We start from the raw sequence: 22,079 nt of genomic DNA on the forward strand, positions 1-22,079 counted from the left end.
GCTTTGAAAGTCCATCCATCACCCTGTCTCCCTTCATCAACCTCTTCCAAGGTCATCCCGGCGCCAGTTACCACCTTAGGGGTGTTGTCAGATTCCGGCTGTGTTTGGTAAATCTTCAAACTGTTCTGCTGCCCTAAGCAAATATTTACTCTGAGGGAGGATTTCTGATGACAAACCTGCATGTTTTCTTTAATTTCTGTATGTGTCAAGATTATTTCTTCAGGAAAGGAATTTAAAGACCACGATAGTGAATTCTCCTCCCTTATAATAATTACATCAGAGCAGTTGTCATTCCTCCAAGAGCTCCCAGCAAAATTAGGCTGTCTTTAAAGAACAGTAATTCTATGAAAGAAAATTGTCCTTTTCTGCAGTTTTCCCACCCCTGGGGCAGAATTTTCCCTCTTGGCTAAAGATCTGTGAAGGGTGAGAACACCACCAGTTGCTGTGTGAGCTGTGACCTCAGCAGCTGTGACACGGGAGGGTTCTTAAGGTGTGACCCACCATCAGATATCTCTCAGAGAGCTGTGTCCTTAATGTTATTCACTTATAACAAATGCAATAAAAGAGGAATTCCAAGAAGCGTGGGGTCTAAGTTCCACTACTCTAAAAGTAGCAGGGCTCTGCCCCTTCTACCTGGAGGAAGGGAGGCTGCAGCAGTTAAAGAACACATATACAGGACACGTGGAAAAAGAGCTGGTGCTCAAGCCAGCCAGTTAAAGAACATATGCAGGACACGTGGAAATGAGCTGTTGCTCAAGAGGACGTGTTTTTTTTTGAGCTGACTGTTAAAGATAGATTGACTAATAAAGAGGAGGCTGGTTTTTCTCCAGCTGCTGGAGATATCTGTGAACTTTGCATTTCTCTGCTAAACTCTATAAATTGTAGTCGACTATTAACCAAGTGCTGGACTGTTCAGAGCAGCCCCGTAAGGCAGGAGGCTCATACCAAGCCAGCAGCACGTGGTGCCACCTTTTGCATGCAGAGGGAAAGGAACGTAAAGTGCCGGTGGAAAAACCTTGTGTGCTGTGGAAACCACAGCCCTGAGAGGATGAACCTGCCCTCTGTGAACCGCAGAAGTGCCTGAGCAAGGTAGGACAAGGAGCAGCGTTCGGGGCCAAGGGCAGGTGCGGTTTGTGGCTGCAGGGGGGGTTAATGCGGTTCACTTGTATTGCTGTGGCAGATGGCAAACACCCTCTCTAATGCCGGGGCCCCTCCCGTAGAATGCCCTGCTTTTCCCGGAATTCCACAGTTGCTGGGCAGCGGCTCCAGCTGCGCCATCCACAGCTGTCCATGGGCTGCAGGGGGGAAGGAGCAGCGGCTCCGTGCTATAGATTCACCTCGTCCATGTCTATGAACCGGCTCATTTAGCAACTTTTGCAATAAATCTGCCCCTTCCCGCTGGAGATGAGCCTGTTTCCCCCGTTAACTGGCAGCACCTCTGTTTGAAACAGGATCTGGTGACACAAATCTGCCCCCGCGGCGACAGGCTCGAGCAAGGAAAAGAAACGTTCAGGAAGGGAATGATCAGGCAACAAGGACTTACTCCAGCTGGTAGAGCCTGTCGTTGATCGGATGTGTTTGGAAGAGTCACAGAGGGGGATTTTCTGCGTGGGGCGTTTCCATCCCCTGCCTTGGCTGTTCCATCTGTAAAAACCTGCACTCCAAAAACTGCATCTGGGATTCAAACACCAAAAATGAAGCTGAAAGGAGGGGAGCAGGAGAGCTCAGACAGAAGTGAAGGTGCCAAGGGGGTGAGTATGTTGACTCCCTTCTTCCAGCTTGAGCCTCCCAGAGAGACACAGAACGAGCTCTTGGAAATCTCTGGATGCCTGTAGGGAAAGGAGAAGGGCTGGCACGTCCACAGGGAGGGCAGAGATGAGTATTTCTTGAGCCCTGTTTATGTCTGTCTGCAGTGCAGGGTTGCACTGAGTGCTGTGATTTTCTGTCTGTCTGCAGCTCACCCACCCTGTAACTTCTGTGTGACTTCCCCCTTCTGTGTGTGAGTTTTCTGTCGTATTGTCTAATCAGTTTTAGGCTACAGTGTTAGTTTTCTGGGTGGGGCTGCCTTTTACAGCAGCGTTTGGTGGAGTCTTGCGCAACACAACGCTCGCGTGTGCCTGAGGGTTTTCCTAAAATGACTTTATTGCTGTAGCAGCAATGAGATGCATTAGCGAGCTATAAAAACCAACCAGACAAAAACCCAACAACCCAGCTCTGTCAACACAGCCCGGGGGCTGAACAGCAACTAAATTGTTGTGAAAGGCAAGTTGTTTGGAGCCCTGAGCACTGTGTACCCACAAACATGGTGTTAGATCCCGCTCCAGATGGCAATTCCACTCGCCTCTTTAACTGCAAAGTGCAGCTCTTGTACCCCACAACCAAGCCCTCGCTGAGCTACTCGGATAAGTTCTAATTGGCTTCAGTGACAATCAATTAGATCCGTGAAAAGCTTGGTCCCAAAATGTGGGAGGCAGAAAAAATTAACAGGAAAGGGATTTTGCCACCTGATGCAAAATCGCTTCTTTTTAAAGCTTTCCTGTGCCAATATCCTGTGTTATTTCCTTACCCAATTTGCATGTGGGAAAAAGAATAATTGCTTACAACCTTTTTTTCCCTGTGGGGTGGTATTTTAAGGATGATAGCTTCAAAAAAAAATTTAATCATCCAAATGATTCATCAATACCAGCAAAGCACAGAGTGAATTACTGTAATGGCTATGTGCAAATCAAGTAGAACAAAATGAGTCGTAATGAAAACAACCCGTTGGGCTTTCATATGCAGTAAAATTAAGGGAAAAAACACAGAAAACCAAGGCTTGAGGTAATTCTTTATTTTTACAGAATGTCATTAATGCCTAAGAACCAGACCTGCTTCTAAGGCGGTGTTTGTTTGTTTTCTTTCCCCTCTACAGAAAATGACCATTTCCCTTGCCCTGGTGGCTCTGATATCTGCCTTTGGATCTTCTTTCCAGTACGGCTACAACGTGTCTGTGATCAACTCTCCAGCCCCGGTAGGTCCAGCTGTGGAGTGGCCCATGACTTAGGAGTGGGTTTGCAAACACTTAGGAGCAGGTTTACAAACCCAACGAGTGTAACAGTTCATTATAGGGGTTTGTGGGGAGGTGCTTGTACTCTCCTCGTGCTCAGGACGGATGGACTGTGAAAAATGCCTCCCCCTCTGGGAACCAGGCACATCCTGTAAGTCAGGATAACTTGTAGTAACAGTTATCTAGTCCAGGCTTCTCTATCCCTCTCTTGTATTTGTTCTCCCACTCACCCACTCTTTTTCAAGACATTAGTTTAAAGCTTTATGGCATTTGTTGTTGTTTGGCTTTTACAGCACAAAAACTGTCCTGACCGTGCTAAACGTGCTCTGTGTTTCATTCCAGTACATGCAAGACTTTTACAACCAAACCTACTTGGACAGGACTGGGAAGCCCATGAACAGTGCCTTCCAGACACTGCTCTGGTCTCTTACTGTGTCCATGTTCCCTCTGGGTGGCTTTTTTGGGTCCCTGCTGGTGTATCCTATGGTCAACAATTGTGGCAGGTACGTGACAGCCGTGTCTGAGGTCCCTCACCCCAGGGCTCAGATAAGACTTGTCTCACAGATCACTCCAGCTGGGAGGATGAATTTCCCACACACACCTTGGCAGTAAAAGACTTGGGATGAGGATGAGTTGCTGGGCTCAGCTACACGTGTTGTCAGGAATTTATATGGTTTCAGGATGGCCAAGGCCAGGCTGTGTGCTGGGCACTGAGCCAGCCAGAGAGCACTGGTGGAAGTGCTGGGCTGAGATCAGGCCCAGCTGCTCTGGGTTCCTGAGAAACTTCAGTTCTTTCTGGAAGCCTTCATTCCCTGCAGGAAAAATGGGACAATTGGCACTTTCTCTTTGATCAGTCTTTGGGATGATGAGTCATTGGGGTTTGGGACAGCATTGCACCCCGGGGGCCTTAGAAAAACCAAGCTGAATGTCTCCTTTCCTGTTACTTTGCAGAAAGGGCACTTTGCTGATAAATAACCTCTTCTCCATCTCTTCTGCAATCCTCATGGGGACCTCAGAGCTAGCAAAAACCTTTGAAGCAATCATCATTTCCCGTTTTATCATGGGAATATATGCTGGTAAGTGGATGGTAAAGGGAGAGCCATAAATATTTTCTTGGCTACAGTAAAGCTGTTTTATTCTCTCAACATTTTAGCATCTGCATAACAATGCTGTGCTTTAGCACTGGTCATCTGCATGTTGCAGAAGTACTAAAGATCTCTTGGAGATAAGGGCCCTGAGACTGGAATTTAAGGTATATATAAAGGAGGTGTGTGCCTGCAGGTGAACCTCTCCTCTGCAATAAACATCTACTAGGCACTGCAGCTCCCCCAGCCAGGAAACCTGCTGCTGATAATCTCTTTCCCCAGAGGACTTAAAGCAGGTAGTCTATCTTTTTTTTCCTTTTTAACATAATCAGAATAATCCATTAAAGTCGTTGGAGTCAGTGCCAGATCCAATAATCCAGTCCTGGAACTGACTGTTCTTCCTGCAGGAGGAAAGAACTGTTAAAAGGGAGAAAAAAAGAGCTCAGAGACACAGGATTTACTGCAAAGATAGTGGGAAACCAAGGATATAAGTTATTGCTGGTGTAAATGGCTTTTTTAGAGCTGCAGAAACAGGGAACAAACAGAACCCCAGAATTCTGAGTACCCTGTGCAGTGTTGGGCAGAGCCAACAGGTCTGTAAGGGTCCTGAGAGCATTTAGGCTCAATTAATTGGCTTTGGGCTGGCGAGGCTCATGTGCTGCACGGTTTATTAATGAGTTGGGATATCCTGTAAGGACAAATTTCCTGCCTTAGCTCAGTGACTGTAATTGCTGCACATTACAGATCAAGTTGCTTTCCTCGGGGCAGCTTCTTGTTTTCCAGTTTTATCTACTCCAGTGGTTTTATTTTGGCTTTTGACTGGCCTAAACCTGGCAGCTGCTCTTAGCACTGGAGCTCGGAATAAACGCAGAGGGACGTGTTCAGTGTGATCCCTCTTTCCAGTTATTTATAACCCACAAAGGAATCTGGACTGGCTGTCCTGACTTTGCAGTTTGACCTCACTAGAACTGTGGGTGTTTTTCCTGGGGAGGGAAGCTGCTGAGCCCAGCCTGGCTGCCCTGGGATCTGGGAGGATCCAAGTGTCACTCTCCAGGAGGATCCAAATGTCACCCTCCAGCAGTGGTGACACTTGTTTCCATGCCTTTTTAGCTTTCAGATATCAGCTTGATCACCTCTGTAACCCCGAGCTCCTGAAGCTCAGGACCTCTAGAAATGTCAGATAAGAGCCTCATGTGGTCATTTGACTCCAGGAGTTTGGGGTTTGCGTGCCAGGATTTACAGCGTAAGCAGGGAGCTGGCAGCTCGCTGGGGTTACTGGGGGTAGGCATGTCATGTTCCTCGAAATAACCCATGCCTTTGGTGTCCTGATTGGATTAGAAATCCCTGTTCCAGCATTCCAGTTGCAAGACATCTCAGACCAGAAAGCTCTCTGCAAAGTGTTACTGAGCAGCGAGTTTTTAAGAGCCAACACGAAGTCATTTCCTTCCACCCTCACACCAGCTTGACTGGATACTGATTTCTTTTCTTGTTTTAGTGGAAGTAAAAGTTCCTTCCTTACACAATTTTCTTCTGTGTGTCTTGTGCTGAAGTAGCTGCTGGGAGAAAGCTGCTTTTAGGAAGGTGAACACAGAGCCTTCAAATCATCTGCTGGCTCTGTGGCCAAGACAGGCTCCTGCTCACCCTGTGACTCCTCAAATGCTTTGCAGCTGAGCAGTTGATAACCTCGACGCTCAGAGCACCAGCAGATGGGCAGGTTACACTCTAGAGCCAGAGCTTCTGAGGGTAGCAGCTGCAGGGATGGATGTTGTACCTCTCCACGTACTGAATGACCCAGTGCCACATGGTTTTTGTCCCCTCTTTCACTGAGAGTGAGGAAAACACGCACAGCCTGTTCACTGGCCAGAATGTGACATCAAATCTTCAGCTGGAGCAGAAGGGTTTGAGTGTGGAATTCCTGCGTGTGCTGTGGTTCATCAGGAATCTCTTTTGCCCCCCGCAGGAAAACAGCATCTCGCTGGAGATTGTGAGTGTGCTGACACCAGGCAGGGCTAACACTGTTCTCTCACTACCAGGTCTGGCTTCCAATGTGGTTCCCATGTTCCTTGGAGAAATGTCCCCCAGAAATCTCAGAGGTGCTATTGGAATAGTCCCACAGCTCTTCATCACCGTCGGGATCCTTGTAGCTCAGATCCTTGGTCTCAACAGCATCCTGGGGAATGTTGAAGGTAAAGCTCTGGCTGGGGACTTTGCTGTGGGCTCCGTAGGGGGAGGATTTCTCACTGTTGTTGTCCTGTCTCCATGGTTGCAGGCTGGCCTGTGCTGCTGGGGCTCACGGGGATCCCATCACTGATCCAGCTCCTTACACTGCCCTTTTTCCCTGAGAGTCCCAGGTACCTGCTGCTCCAAAAGGGCAACGAAGAGCAGGCACGACAAGGTACAGTGTCATCCTTTAATGGAAGGGGAGATGGAACTGGATGGATCTGGCTGGGGGACACCACTGATGGCAAAGCGTGAAATTCCTCACTGGTGGTGAAGGTGGAATTCTTGCAGCACTACTCCTTCCTCTGCATGTGTGAATCCCCAGCTTCCCACCACGGAGGCACTGCTGCCCAGCATTACATTGTCTTGTTCTGTCTTGATTTGAAGCAGGAGAGCTCACTGTAAAACTCACTTTCCTCTCCCAACTAGCCCTGCAGAGGCTGAGAGGCTGCGATGACGTGGATGACGAGATAGAAGAAATGTTCCAAGAGGGCCAGTCAGAAAAGGAAGAAGGGCAGTTCTCTGTGCTCAGCCTGTGCACCTTCAGAGGCCTGAGGTGGCAGCTCATCTCCATCATCGTCATGATGATGGGCCAGCAGCTCTCTGGGGTCAATGGGGTGAGTGGGAAGCGGGAAAGGCACTGGGGTGGAAAGGAAGGGATGGATGAGGTTGATGATGCAGGGCAGTGCTGACACAGGAGATAAAACCCAGGACACAGGAGTAGCCCTTCATCCAGGACACTGTTCATATTGTGGTGGGTTGGCCCTGGCTGGTACCAAATCCAGCACAGACAGGTACAGGGTCAGGCTCATATACAGATGCAGGATCAAGCTGTCCTGTTAAGGATAATTTGGATGTTTTTAGAGTGCTTGGGCCCGGATTCAAACAACACTGTCTTCAGAAATAAAATAATTCAGTCCTCAGGCTTCAGTGCACCAGTGACAGGATGTAAAGCAGCCAAAATGGGATTCCCACGTTCTGCCCTTGGCCACATACAAACACAGCTGTGGTTTTGCAGGTCTTCTACTACGCAGACAGAATCTTTGAGTCAGCAGGTGTGCAAAGCAGCAGCATCCAGTATGTCACTGTGTCCATAGGGGCCATCAACGTCGTCATGACTTCGCTTGCTGTGAGTTTCTCTTGGGGCTCTCTGAGCTCTGACTTGTCCAGTCTCCCCTGTCTGTGTCTGTTTAATTTATATTCATCAAACCAGAAATCCCAGAACCATTTGGGTTGGAAGGGATCTAAAAGATCATCTCCTTCCAACCCTCTGCCATGGGCAGGGAAACCTCTCACTAGAATGTTACTCACCCATGGGGTGAGGTGCTTTGCACGGTAGGTGTCCTGTGGTGTCCCTTGAGTGAAGGCACCTGGAATTAAAGACCCCAGGTGTTGGGTCTCTCACCCTCTCCTATCTCTTTCAGGTTTTCATTGTGGAATCCCTGGGGAGGAGGATCCTTCTCCTCGCTGGCTTTTCGTTGTGCTGTGCTTCCTGTGCGGTGTTAACCTTGGCCCTCAACCTCCAGGTCTGTACAAATGGCTCAGGTGATCCTACCCAAGCATTTCTGGACTTCCCAGGGAGCAGGCCAGGGTTATATTTTGAAGTACCTCTTGAAAAGCTGTGATCCTGCTTGTCTGAATACTACTTCCAGCATGTCACCTTCCTGTTGCATCCATTTGTTGGCAACCACGATCATACCCAGGCTGTGATTTTGTGGCTAATTATGGACACATCTGGCATTGGAGGGTGACACTGGCTTTAGAGTGCCTTCAAATCTTATTACAAATAGTGCCTTGAATGTGTTGGTGGTGTTCAGATAGGAACCACATCTAACCTGTGATTCAATCCTTCACAGACCACGGTGTCCTGGATGTCCTACCTCAGCATAGCCTGTGTCATTCTCTACATCATTGGGCACGCCATAGGACCCAGTAAGTATGCACAGCCTGGCCAGTCTGCTCCACAAGCTGGCTAAAGCCAAGTGTTATGTTCCATTTCAACCCAAAACCTTTGTGGAGCTCATCCATGGACACTGGATTTCATCTCTGTGTGGCCACGCACCACACAAGTCATTTAATTGCTCTGGGTTTTTGTTTGTTTGTTTACTTGGTTGTTTTTTTTTTTAATTTAATCCTTATTTAATTTATTGGGTGCTCCTAAACACTTAGGAGTTAGAAACCATTGCCTGCCACTGAAGTGGCTGGAACATTTTTTTTGAACATTTCAACCGTTTGAACAAAGGGTTGAAATGACAAAAAAACAAACCAGTGTAATCAAGAATTCAGAGTGGAGGAGCTGCCCTCAGGATTTCCAAATGTCCAACTGCCTTCCAGGTCCCGTTCCCTCTGTCATGATCACCGAGATGTTCCTGCAGTCGTCCCGGCCTGCAGCCTTCATGGTGGGAGGGTCTGTGCACTGGCTGAGCAACTTCACCGTGGGGCTCGTGTTCCTCTACATGGAGGTGAGATACAGCCCCACAACAGGGCAAAACTTCAGCTTAAGATTAATCCCTTCACCCCTGTTTAATCCCAAAAGCTGTAAATGCCCCTGTTGGTTCCCAGTACCTGTATGTAGGATTATATGTTAAGGGCAAGAAACTGATGTTAATCAGCATTTTCTTATCACACCTGTCTGCTGCACAGGCTTTAAAAGACAGCAGCTACTTTGCCAGGTGAATGTCTCATCCTGAACTCAGGAGCATGGAAAAGATGGCAAATTCCCCATCTTTCCCTGTGTTTCTCAGGGAGCCAATTTTAATTTTGATCTCTGGGTCCCCAGTTCAAACTGATCCCCAGTAGTGACCCACAAACTGCAGCAGGTGCTGACTTTAGCCTGTGCAAAGGGAGCTGGTGAGTTCACTTTGATTTAGTTTGATTTAGCCTGATTCACCCTCCTTTTCCACTAAATTCGTGGTGTTTCCAATAAACCCACAGTGGTGGTATGAGAAGACAGAATCTAGAACCACCCTAACTTATAGTTGTTCAGCTTTAAAATATGTGCACACCACTGTGGCTGCATTTTTTATAGCCAGTGCAGGGTGCACCATGTCCAAGCCATGTACCTGCCCACCTGGAATGTTTCCCTGATCCCTGCTCTCTCCTGTCCTTGCCCTAGGCTGGGCTGGGGCCCTACAGCTTCCTCATCTTCTGTGCCATCTGCCTGGCCACTGCACTTTACATCTTCTTCATCGTTCCCGAGACTAAGAACAAAACCTTCATGGAAATCAACAGGATCATGGCCAAGAGGAACAAAGTGGAGATTCAGGAAAACAAGGAAGAGCTGAAGGATTTCTGCGCTGTCCCGGGTGGGCTGCAAGAGAGGACGATGAGCTTTAGCAGTCAGCTGTGACACAGCCCAGTGTCTGGCCTGGCAGGGACATCCCTCAGCATCTGTTTAGTGGGAAAACAAATGCATTGATTCATCACTTGATACTGCTCTGAGAATCACAGAATCCTTAAGGCTGGAGAAGACCTTTACCATCGAGTCCAAACGCAAACCTAACGCTGCCAGTTCCACCTCCTGTCACCAGGAAAGGACAATGTCCTCAGCCAGCCCAGTTCCTGTGACCAAGTGACCAATGTCCCTGATCTCCTGACTGACACACCTTGGGAGACACAAGCCAGCCCTTGTCTTGTCACAAGCCAGCACCACACTCCTCTGAGGAACTGTCACTCATGTATTTGAGGGTCTAGCATGGGGAAACTAAATTTAATTTGTTGTCTGAGGGTGCTGCCCTCTGTGTTGAAAAAAGCAGAATTGTTGAACAGCCTGGCATGGATTTGGTGGTGTTGATGGAGAGTCCTTCACATGGTTTACTTTAACCTTACAAAATTACTTTTATACCTGCCCTCAAATTTGTGATATATGTGTTGAAAAAGAAACTGTTTTCATGTTCTATCTCTACATCCCTTACAGAAAAGAAGGCAAAGGGCTGTCCCTGGCCAGGGCACAAGGATTGCACAGGAGCTGCTTTACATCCCCTTTCCTATGTGATATGTCTGCAGGGGAAGGGTGGTGAGTGGACAGTGATAAACAGAAGGAAACACATGTGCAGGGAGGATGGTGAGAAAGCGAGACTGGGTGAAGGATGGGACAGAAATTTTATTTGAGAAAGTGGCTCCTGTGACCAAGGAGAGCAGGTCTTTGGCACGAAGGATCTAGGTAGGGGGATCTAAAATTCCTGTGAGGGGTATGACAGCCCAAGGTGCTGGACTGTGCCTCAAGTTCTGCTGTTCTTTGCCTCTACCCCACTGATGGAGGCTTTGCTCTCTTGGACAGACACCCTGGAGCAGCAGCAGGGGCACGGTGAGCCCATACAAAGCAGAAGGAGAAACAAGCCAATAATCTCAATTCTTCTCAGTTCCCCCAGCAAGCAGTTCAGAATCTCCTGATGCCTTAATTAAAAAACCAGCAGCTGGGATCACTGGCAGCTGGTGTCAGCCTCCAGAACCACCCCCCCCAGGAGGGCCATGGGGGTTTGTCCCCAGGCTATGACATCCCCCTTCGGCTGCCCCGGTTTGCACAGCGCGAGCGCCCGAACCTCCGCAGGGCTGAGAACGTGGCTCCACAGGTTCACCTGAGCCAGCCACCCTGCAAAACCGTTGGAGAACGTCCCAAGGAGAGTGTCTCTGTCTTTTCCAAGGACAAGCATCCCTCCAGCCTGGCTCACATACCCCTTCTGGACGCTCGCTGCTTTGCCGGCCGCTCCGTTGAGCCACAGGTTTGCCGTTCCCGGCTGGGAGGCCCAGGCCAGGCAGTAGTGCAGCCAGTCCTGTGCCTTGTGGTGCAGGGGGAAGCTGATGGAATGGCCTCCTACCCACAGCCCCACCTCTGTGCCCACGGTCACCAGCAGCTCGTTGTCCCTCTCCCGTGTGGAGTAGGACAGGATGGTCTGGCTCCCGGGGTGCTGGGATCTGGCCCAGAAACACAAGGTGAAGGCTTGGAGGGACATGTCACGGAGGGGGTGGACATCCACAAAGCTCTCAATGTTTTCCACAGGGAAGTAGAAAGCTGGAAAAGTGCTGGGTTTAATACCTGAAAGAACCAAAAAGGCACCAGTTACGTTTCCTGCCGTGCCTGTAAATAAGCCCAAATCCTGAAGAATTGTGCCCATAGTCTGAGCTGTCTTGAGCCACAGTTACTGGTGTGTGTTGTGCCAACAGGGAAGAGGCTTGAAACAAGGAAAAACTGAGCTCCCTCACACAACTGTTTGGGAAAATTGCTTTTTTCCCCTCCTTCTTTCTCTTTTTCTCATACTGCATAAAATAGAGGTGACAGTTATTTATCCGGGGGGAACTGTGAGCTTAAATGTTTCACTGCTTGTAAAAATGTGCTCACATGTTGCAGGAGAAAGCTGCAGTTGCTGTGGGAGTATCTACATTAGGGCTGGCCACAACAATGCTTTAATTGAAGAATTTCCATCAGCAGGCCTAGATATGGGACAAAATTCTGCCTGCACGTGTCAGTACCAAACCTGGCAATGATTTAGGCCAACAAGGGCAGCAGGGCATGGGCTCTTCACCCTCCCAAGGTAAGCTGGACCCCCCAGCTGTGTGTTTTACCTGCTTGGCTCCCTCCGTTCAGCAACTCTGTCTTCATGTCCTGGAGCTGCATCTGGATTTGATCCAGCCTGAGGGTGAGTTCTTCTGGATGGCATTGTGCTAGAGCAATCAGACAGGTGAATTTACAGAAGGCCAGGACATCTACACTACATCTTCTACTAGATCTTCTACACTAGATCTTCTAGTCTGGGGGAAAACCTTGGTTTTAAAACGCAGCACCTCTCCTCCCTGTGGTGCCCGGCTGCTCACACACCTCACCCAGACACACCTGAGCTGAGGACCCTCCTGTGGTGCCACGTAGCACCAGTTACCCTGGAGATGTGTGTGACAGTCAAAAAACTGCCCCAAACTGTCAAAATACAGGCTGGCACACACCCTGCAGCCACCACTGCACCTTTAGAAGCCAAGTGTGTTGGCCAAGAGGAGGCGCGTGGGACATCACCCGCGCAGGGACGCTGCTGCTCCTGGGAGAGCTGATCTCCAGCACATCTGAACTCGCAGCTGAACACCTTCCACGCAGGTTTCTCGCCCCTCCCCAGGTAAGCCCAAGTCCTGCCTGCTGAGCCCTTACCTTGGGGGGGTCTGGCTCTGAAGGAGGACTCCACCACCCTCCCGTGGAGGGGCTGGGCGTGCCGGTAGTCGTTGCGCAGGGTCCTGTTCTCCCAGTCCAGCAGGGTGTTCTCCAGGAGGCTGATCTGGCAGGAGTACAGGGCATCTTTAGAAGGGCAGTGGGAACAACTGTTGTGCCCAAAAAGCGCAGGGAAAACCCTGCAGCTCGGGATTAAACCAAACAGTTTGTTCCAGAGGCATCCTCAGGGGTCTCTCGCTGGGTGTTAGCAAGGGAAGGGAACAGAACATGAGGGCTCTTATCAGCTAATTCCTGATAAAGGTATTTTGCCTGAGGGAAGTTCTGAACACCTGATGGTAATGCATGCATGGAGATTTTGCTGCTGTGCTGTAGCTTTCTCACGAGTGCCTTCCAGCCTTCCCCCCTACCAGAAAGAGTATTCCTTTTCCAAAGGGAACACAGTGATCCTCCACTGCTGTAGTCCCAGTTTTATCTCCTAGAAGGAAATGTTTCTGATGCTCCTTTATTAGCTTAAAAGCATTACTTTCAATGTTAGTCTAAGCAAGGAAAAACCCTGAAATACTGTATAAAAATGTGGCAACTATTCTGTAATTATTTTAATGTTATAAATGGTTCTTTTATGGTAGTTTTGGGGTTTTTTGGGGGGACTCTCTTACAGTAGTTTTTGCCTTGTTGATTCTGGCTGGTCTTTTCCTTTTTATAGTGCTTCAGGGTGAGCTTAACAGAGCAGAGAGCTTTGTTATCAGTTAGCTGACCTCAGGTGACCTGCTGCTCTACAGCACCTGACCCTTGGTGTGATGTGGCACCACAGTGTCATCACAGCCACCTGTAATTCCAGTTGCTTAGGAATCTATCCCAAAAGCTCTGTAAGAGAGATGCCACGTTATCTCATCTGTCAGGCTGCTCCCAAAATCACTGGAGGACAGAAAAGGAAAGGTGAAACACAGAGGAAAGAGCAGCTGGTGACAGCTACCACTTACCTGTGTGTGTGACAAGACAATTGGGGAGTGGAAGATGGTCCAGATCACACTCTCAGAGCAGGGTGGGGTTGTCAGGGAGCCCTGGTACCTGTAGAAGTGTGAGAGGTTGTCTGGCAGCATGGCTTGGACATCCAGAGAACTCAGCTTTGTGGATTGACCTCAAAAGGGAGCAGAGAAGCAACATCAGCAATTAATGGGGAGTGAGGAGAGAGGGGGAAGCTCTGTTAGAGCTGAGGTTGGCAAATCCCTCTGCCCAGAGCACTGGTTTATCAGGCCTTTGGCAGGATGGATGGAGATGGAGAGAAATGAGTGGCCCTTCCAATGGGTCTGTGGGTTGTCATTTGGAGGGACCTGGTCCTGAGGGTGGGGGGCACCTGCACCCCAGTGCTCTGCCAGTACCTGCTGGTCCTCCCAGGAGGCAGAGAGTCTCAGTGGGTGTACAGACAGCAGGGAGCTGGTGTTTGGTGCTGCAGACCTACCAGGAGTCTATTTATTGCTGCCTTGAGCACCTTCCCCCCACCCTGCTGCTGTTGGAGCCACGTGGGCAGGGATGGTGTGGAGCTGGGCACGGCTGAGGATGCTCAGCCATGGAACTGCCAGCAAAGCAGCAGGGAGAGGTCTGTCCCCAGACCCAGTACCCATGTACAGGCTTTGAGAATATCAGGGGTGGAGAAAGGCATTCCCAGGTCTTACCTGCAAACCTGATTCTTGCCAGTTTGGAGATGAATTCACTGTAGTAGGTGTTCTCAAAGTGCCCATCCTAAACACAGCACAGAAACCTTAATCAAAAGCTTTGTGACCTGCCTGTCTTTCTGCTCTGCTAATCAGCTGGGGGGACTAATTGATGAACTGGGGGATAAAGAGAACAGATGCTATCACAGATCTGATGGGCTGGACAATGCTGGCCATGACTAGGTGTGTACACAGAGATCTCAGGTAGAATAGGGAACTGTAAGGGTCCTTTTCACCACTTTTAAATCCACACAAAGTCAAGTGTTCCCATTTGCAAAGCAGAGCAAGGCCTCGGTGCACAGCAGCTCCCACACCTGATATTCCATCTGCACTGCTTATGGGGCAAACTTTCCTGGGGCTCCCAAAATGTATGGGCTGGTGTTGTGTGAACCCCAGATGGCCTCAGGGATAACAGTCCTGCTGCAACACAGCTCCCTAAACTGGTGGCAGACACCATCTCTTAGGACAGATGTACAAACCCAGCACAGGCTGCTTGTGTCTGGACTGAGATTTTAGCACAGGCACTGATCCCTGGGCATCAAACCTACCTCGTAGAGGAAGGCCAGCACAGCCAGCCCGTTGGGTTTGTCCTTGGCTTCTTCAAAGCTTGAGTAGTCAGCAGAGTTGTAATGGACAATGTGCAGCTGCCAGGAGAGAGACAAGGTCATTCAGCAACAAGTGATGAGTGGCTTCCTGGGTGCTGCCCAGGGCAGACTGCAGGGAGAGCCACCATCCCAATTCCTGCTGCTCGTGCCTCACAGTATGGCCAAGAAGACCTTTGATTTAATAGGTCTGTGATGAATGTGGGGGGAAATCTCCATGTTAGAAGGACATCAGTGCTCTTGCAATGACTTTTCTCACAGTCCTGTGCCAGCACCGTCAGGCTCAGCCCTTGCACTGCACCAGCCACCTGCACTCCTGGGAGCCCTGTCCTTCCCCCTGGCCTCTGCATTGCTTCCTGCAGGCTCTGTGGGCTGCAGCTCCCAGTTTCCCAGCTGGCAGAGGTGCAGTGCCCCCTCCCTGCAGCCCACCCTGCTCACGTACCTCCGCAAAGTACCTCAGCCCGTCTATGGTGTGCTCGGAGCCGCTGGTCTCCAGGTCCAGGCCACCCCAGTGCAGGTGCATCTGGACAGCTGTGTAGAGGCCTGGGAGCCCTCTGGAGATGTTCATGGTGGGTGGCAAATCGATCTGAACTGGAAAAAAAAACCCACCAGGATTGGAGACAGCGCTGGGTGCAGCCACCCCGTTCCTGTGGATCCCCTCACGGTGCCTGCTGCTCCCTCTGGAACGAGCAGGGACATCTCGGGAACCGACCCCAGCGTGGAAGGGAAAACACTGAGCCTAAAGCTGGATGTGCTTAAAATCCTTCCTGACCTCAGGCTTGTGCCCCACACAGCTCCCACCAGGGGCAGTAGCTGTGCCTGCGAACTCTTCCTCCGCCTGAGCAGCTCCGGGTTTGTCATTAGGCGCTAATTAAAGTGCTTTAGTGATCAACTCTTGCACAGCACATCGCTTCTTGCCGGGCTCTGCAGAAATTTAACTACTTCCTTTCCCAGGAAGAAAAGGGGAATATAGAAATCAACGAAGTGATTGGCCTCATCTAACCTGTTGTCATAATTCCCAGTGTTCTGGACTCTGCATTTTCTAGGAACAGGCATACTGGGGGGAGCCCTGTACGTTTGAAAAGGCTGCTTATTTCTTGAAGGATTTATGGAGACAAATCTCCTTTCCTTCTCCTTACTCACAAAGAAGCTACAAACCATTTGTCTTCCTGCTAATTCACTGCCACAAATCATGTCTCATGTTAATAAATATGCCAAATCCAGGAGTGAAAATGGAGATTTGCCTCGTCTAAATAAAAGCCCACAGCGTGTCATAAAAACTGGCAACTATCCTTGCAAAATGCAGCACACCATATTACTCAGTAGTCATAGTTTGGGTTTCTGAGAAGTTTCTTTTGTTTGTGAACTGTTTACAGATGGACAAGATGAAAACGTGTTTCCTAGTAATATCCCAAAGGGTCTAGAGTGGAGGGGGGAAAAAATCTACCTTTTTCCATGAGATCTCTGCTGCCTGCCTTCCATAATGAGGGTTATTTACATCAAGTACCTCACTGGGGTTTCTACTTTCCAGAGCTGTGCTTGCCCTCACTACCTGCCAGACGACCAGTCCTCTTTAAAACAAAAAGTAAGGTCCAAATGCAAAAGGTTTCATTAAACCCAAGGTTATCTGTTGTGAGTGTGTCTGCACACAGAGTCTGCACTACTGCAAATAGCTTTATCAGGTGGGATTTAGCCTGTATAAAAAACAGCTACAGAGAAAATGTATCTGGGTTTCTTAGGTAAGACATTAGGGTTTGGCTCCTGAGAGCTTGTAAGGAGAGTCCTGCTGATAAATCCATCTTTCAGATCTGCTGAGTGTTTTCCCTGAGGGATTCTGCTGCCCTGTCCCCTCTCACTGAAGCCAGTAGAAAATCCCAGCCTGACTCACAGGAGCTGTGAATGGGCTCAGCCGTTTGTCCCTGTGCTTTAGGAAACTGCCCTGCACCGGAAAATCATTGTTGGGAAGTTAACAAAAGAACAGGCAGACACACACGTGCAGTCAGAAAAGCTAAACCTGCAAGAATTAATGTCTAGGCAGGCAGGGCAGCAGTGCTGACACGAGCCTGAACACCAAGTTTGTGTGGGGGCCACAAACAGGAGGCACAATTTTCAGACACACAATCCTCCTCTGAAGGCACTTTGTCTCTCATCACTTCATCTCCTTGCTCTCACACCATATTTCCCCTCTCTCTGTTACAGAGAGGAAGAAAGGACTGTCATGCAGGATTAAAGAGCTCAGAGTTTTATGTTCCGAGCGCCTCCCCAAAACCACTTGTTCTCTCCCCACTGCAGCCATCAGAAAATCCTCTCATTGCTCATCTGTAGTCCAAAAGCATTATCCCAACAGTACCAGCTGATGAATTATTTAGGCAATGAATTACAGATTGCAGCAGGAGAGTCTGGGATCTCCTAAATTACAAGCCTCGCCCTGACACTGTGTGGCCAGAGGCCAAGGTTTAACCTGTGCTGTGCTTCATTTTCCCTTCCTGAGACCCAAGACACCCATCCTCTGGCTGTGAGGGAGGGATCCTCTGTGTTGGACTTTGTGTGACATCTAAATGAACCTGGGATGCAAAGGTTTCCATTCCTGTCACTTCTCACTTAACACACAGGGCCAAAAGATGCATTTTTTAATGCAGAGAGGAGTCAGTATGCCCCAAATACCACACACTGCTGGAGTCCTGTTGTCTTGTAGCATGTTAAAAGAAAGGGTCAATCTAGAATGCTCTGGCTGCCTTTTATCCCCTTTTCAGGTCTGACAGAGAAAATACCTTGCAGAAACCTAACTGCCCTTTATTTGTCTGGTTTATATATGTATTTCTGGAGAGCTTTCCTGGGTGATTAGGGGGAAAACAGCAAAACTAGGGGAGGGGAACCAAGTGAGATGGCAAAGTAAGGTGAGGTTAAAAAAAATCCAAAATAAAAATAGGGCATGGTCTGTGAACAGCATTTCCATCAGTTAAAATGAGAAGTGTTCCTGAGCACTGCCACGAGCCTGACACCCCCCTCAGCCTTACCAGAGTGACCATTGTTGGTCATCTTGAAATCCCCCTGCAAAGGCCCATCGTAACCATTCAGCTCCAGCTCCAGAAGCAGGGGTTGTACCTCCCTTTTTTCCTCTGGATGTCAACTGGAGATTGGCTCTTGCCAGCACAGTCTGGAAAGTGCCCCCAGTGCTCTTCATCCAGCTCTCCTTCTGTGAGGAGGGGAAGCAAGGCAAGGTTACAGGGGTGTGGTGAGGAGTGCTGTTAGTCGGGAGTGGGAGAACTCCCCTCGTTTGCCAGCAGGAAATGTCGATCTAATTACTGTAACACCAGGAGCTGCAGCAGTAAAAGGTTGCTTTGCCTTCCCTAGAGCGAAAATACACATTATTCTGTCTGCAGGACAACTGTGCTGCAAAGTAAGAAACCTGCATTGCAGCAGCAGCTTAATGATGGCTGGAGACTGAGCCTCCACCAAAAGGGGAGCAGTGTTTGTATGGAAATGGGGATTTAAATGGGGCTCAACTGCCAAAGGTGTGGATTTCAGTTCTCAACCTGGTGGGAGTGAATAGGATCAGGGCAATAGGCAGGAAGACTCTACTTGGGATCAGGAACTGGCAGCAATTTGCTATTTTTAACTGGGGAAAGAGCAATTGCAATATTGCAACTATTCAACAACATCCTTTGTTTTAGCTTGATTACCAGCCCACCGAAGATCATAAAAGGATTAACATTTACTTCAGTGAGCCCTGCAATCAACTCCCTGAAACAAATGCAACTGTGAAAAAAAATTCACAAAAAATATAAATGCCCAAATAAGGACTTCTTAGTGCTCTGTACTGCCTGAAACGTGGCAATAAAATAAGAAGTAGGCCGTATTTAAAGCTTTTCCTTCCAGGATCATCCAAAGGGCAGCTTTTCTTCTAACACAAGTAAAGATATCCCCCATTGTTTGAACCTCGTTGTGCTGCCAACCCTGACAACGTGTCCTAAGCACACAAAGGAGTTAGTAAAAAAGGGGGGTGACATTGAGAATCACTTTCAAGACCAGAGGCATCGATAAAGTGGAATAAATTAGCTGCTCTGTGTTCTTTCGCTGAGGGAGAGTCAAGCTGAGTGTTGCTTCTGCAGCACAAAAGGGAAGGGAGTGTCTTCAGCAGCAGAGACCCCAAACCAGCCTCGTTTTTCGTTACCTTTGTAAGTCCAGTGCACCAGGTGAGAGCAGCTGAGGGGCAGCAGGAGCAGGTGGAAGAAGGCAGCTCGGAGCCACATGTCCCTGGCTGTACCTGCAGTGACACCCAAGGTGGGGAGAGCTTTGAAAACCCTCAGGAGGCGAAAACACCCATTTGCTGCAGGTCTGGCCTCTCCAACACCCACCCTGCCCTTCTCCTCACCCAGCCAAAACAACAACAGCAAACAACGCCACGGAGATAATATATTTGGACAGTCAGCTTTATTGACCCTCCTAACTAAGCTGTGCCTGCAAACAGGACAGGTTCCCCCCCTCCATGGCCAACACTGATCTGAGTCGCTGTCTGACCACTTTTCCTGTCCATTCATCCATGGGTTGAAAAGCTTGTTGCAAGTACTGGTAAAACAGAGCTTTGTAAGCAAATATACCCAGCACAGACCTCAAACACTGTCCTGAGACAGCCAACTGTTTCCTCCTCACACAGAGGCAGAAGGCATTTAAGGGAGTGTTTGCAATCTTACTAGAAATCAAAACCGTAGACACTTAGCCCCTGTGAAAATCAGACTTTTGAGGTCAGGTTTAAAACCACTCCACACCCCCAAGCCTTTAGAATTCAACTCATTTTGCTTTTGACACCTTCCCTCCTCACTGCACATCTGGTTTTGAATGGGAGGGATTTGCAACCTTTGAAAAATTCAGAGCTCTCAGAAAGAAAAACAACAACATTTAGACTGTTGAAAGATACAGGTGTGATACGAGAGACTGAAACCCTGACGGCTTTCTAAAAACCATACGGGAATTCAAACAAAAACCAGCAGGTGACAGATGTCTAAATGCTCTCGTGGACTTCAGCTGCTGCTCTGGGCATCTTCAGACATTTGATTTCCTTAAAAACGTGTCCCAAGCAAACACGGTCCAGTAAAAAAGCCCATGGATCCTCCGCCTGCCTTGTTGTACCCTGTTACCAAGCAAATGCCATTCCCTCCGAAAAACCTTCTCTTCCCTCCAGGAATGACGTACCACCAACAGCCCTTCCTGCCCAGCAGTGCCCCCCAACCCACGGCTTTACAACAGAAGGGGAGCAGAAATCTCCTCCCTGCGGGGACGGAATTTTCACCTGGCACTGAGAAGAGCTACAGCTTCCCCCAGAGACAGGCAGCAACATCAAACATCTGGCAGGAGAGCAAACTCAGGTCAGTGCCACCTCAGCGCTGCTGTTCACAACGTCCCTGCCACTTGCAGTTATTTTCAGTGCCACTTGCACTAAGATTTGCAATTATTTTCAGGAACGAGGCGGGGGATTTTCAGGAGTAAGGGGATTTTCAGTCGGTCAGAGGCAGCAGCAGTGAGGGAATTCCAGGGCTGAGGGTCAGACTGAGCTGTACAGGGGGGATCCTGAGCTCAGGGGCAGCTGGGTGGCAGTTTGGGTGGCAGTTTGGGCAGGTAGGGTGCTGAGGTGCTGCAGTTGCTCAGCTGCTGGTTGTTACACTTGCTAAGAGAGCTCAGACGTGGTGCCTGCCCCCAGCGTGGGGACAAGGCCTCTAAACTCACCCAAAAAGATGTGGTGACCCAAACAGAGCTCCTCCAAAAAAACAACCCCAAAAACATGCAAAAAACCCCGTGTAGCTGTCCAGGCTTGAGGCTGTAGGGAGTGCCCGAGTTTCCCAGTGAGTTTATGAGAAATAAAAATATGGTTTTATAGGAGTGTCATGAAGTTGTAAGATATCCAAGTCCCAGACTGGACTTGGGTGTCAGGGTCTTTTTTGGCCGGATAAGGGAAATATAAAAATTCCTAAAAATTAAAATCTTTCGGGGCCACGTGAGAATTTTTTGCACAGGGGTTTCTCTTCTCTCTTTGGACTAAGAACAAAGGAAGATCCATCATTTTTGCCCAATGGCCAATTGGAAAGAAGGGAAAGCCCCTTTTTCAGAGAAAAGAAACCTTTTTAGGCAAAAATGAATATATTAAGCCCTAAGAGGGCATCCACAACTTCCCTGGGCAACCTGTGCCAGCGCCTCACCACCCTCCCAGGACCAGCCACAATTAAAGATCAAGGGAATCATCCATCCACCCCCCAACAAGGAGCAATTCAACAGTAAGAGCCACAGTGAGTTACAGATTGCACAGGAGCTCAGATTTCCGGGATTAAGCTGAGCTGAAGGACAGAAGCAGGATTTTTATTCATCTTTGCAAGTGAATTGTCAGCGTTAAAAGGCCTTTCCTGGTCTGCTGGTTTGTGCAGTGCATGTTTAATCTTTGGGAACTGCTGTAATATTGAGTTGATTAACCAAATGTGGTTTTTTCCCCGTTCTCCTCTGAAGAAATCATTTATTCTGACAGTTGCACTGAACTGTGTAAGGACTAAACTAAGCAAACATGCCCTGCAATGCACTTCTTAATCCTTGTGTATCCAGTTGGGTAAATAGGCTTTGAAATTAGCTGAGGGAGAAATTTTGGGGGTTTATACCTCTTTACACTTCAGGATTCCACACAGCAGCAGAGGAGGGTGAGAAGAAGAGTCAAGCACAGGAGGTCACCTCTGCACTGAAGCATCCCTCCTGTCACCTCCCTGTGTGCACCAGGAGAGTGGAAATGGATGGCACAGAGTGACAAGCTGTTTCCCTTGCCTGTGCTTTTTTGATCAGCCAGCCCAGCCTGCACAAAGGATTTGGAATAAAGCCCATTAGGGAATGTACCGGTGCCAGGAAACTGGAGACGACAGTGAATTAATTTTTAATGGAGCTTTTGCAACATTCGTGACATTTCACTTGATATCAGCAGGAGCTGTAGGTGCTCAGCACATCCTAAAACCACATCTCTGTTAGCCTGAGTTAGCTTCCCCCAAATTAGTACCTGCTTTGGAAGGCCAGGTTGGATGGGACCCTGAGAAACCTGGTCTAGTGGAAGGTGTCCCTGCCCATGGCAGGGATTTGGAATTGGATGATCTTTAGGTCCCTTCCAACCCAAACCATTCCATGATCCTATGAAGGCACAGCAACCCTGGGAGAGGATTTGCTAAGGGCACAAAGTATGAATTCTTTTTGGGGTTAGGACAGAGCAACGATTTTAATTAAGTTCTTCAAACGTAT

At 48.8% G+C, this 22,079-nt stretch overlaps 2 protein-coding genes across 2 annotated transcripts; one reads left to right on the forward strand and one right to left on the reverse strand.

Annotated features, from left to right (window-relative positions):
- Window positions 1–822: 822 nt before the first annotated feature.
- Window positions 823–10,121, forward strand: LOC116797434 (solute carrier family 2, facilitated glucose transporter member 5-like). The gene is made up of 13 exons (XM_032708972.1): window positions 823–1,089; window positions 1,452–1,751; window positions 2,912–3,010; window positions 3,389–3,549; window positions 3,998–4,122; window positions 6,165–6,317; window positions 6,401–6,526; window positions 6,781–6,968; window positions 7,370–7,480; window positions 7,776–7,877; window positions 8,208–8,283; window positions 8,686–8,813; window positions 9,467–10,121. Exons 2-13 carry the CDS (start codon window positions 1,695–1,697, stop codon window positions 9,698–9,700), a joined length of 1,560 nt encoding a protein of 519 aa, XP_032564863.1. The 5' UTR covers window positions 823–1,089; window positions 1,452–1,694; the 3' UTR covers window positions 9,701–10,121.
- Window positions 10,122–10,433: 312 nt separating this feature from the next.
- Window positions 10,434–20,435, reverse strand: CA6 (carbonic anhydrase 6). The gene is given in 11 exon segments (XM_032708971.1): window positions 10,434–11,386; window positions 11,914–12,012; window positions 12,485–12,608; window positions 13,483–13,640; window positions 14,176–14,242; window positions 14,763–14,858; window positions 15,259–15,407; window positions 17,834–17,911; window positions 17,914–18,012; window positions 18,991–19,083; window positions 20,107–20,435. Coding segments are annotated over 10 exon segments (1,563 nt in total). The 5' UTR covers window positions 19,070–19,083; window positions 20,107–20,435; the 3' UTR covers window positions 10,434–10,772.
- Between the last annotated feature and the right edge of the window lie 1,644 nt (window positions 20,436–22,079).

Source organism: Chiroxiphia lanceolata, chromosome 22 (genome assembly GCF_009829145.1).
Source record: "Chiroxiphia lanceolata isolate bChiLan1 chromosome 22, bChiLan1.pri, whole genome shotgun sequence".
NCBI classification, from domain to species: Eukaryota; Metazoa; Chordata; class Aves; order Passeriformes; family Pipridae; genus Chiroxiphia; species Chiroxiphia lanceolata.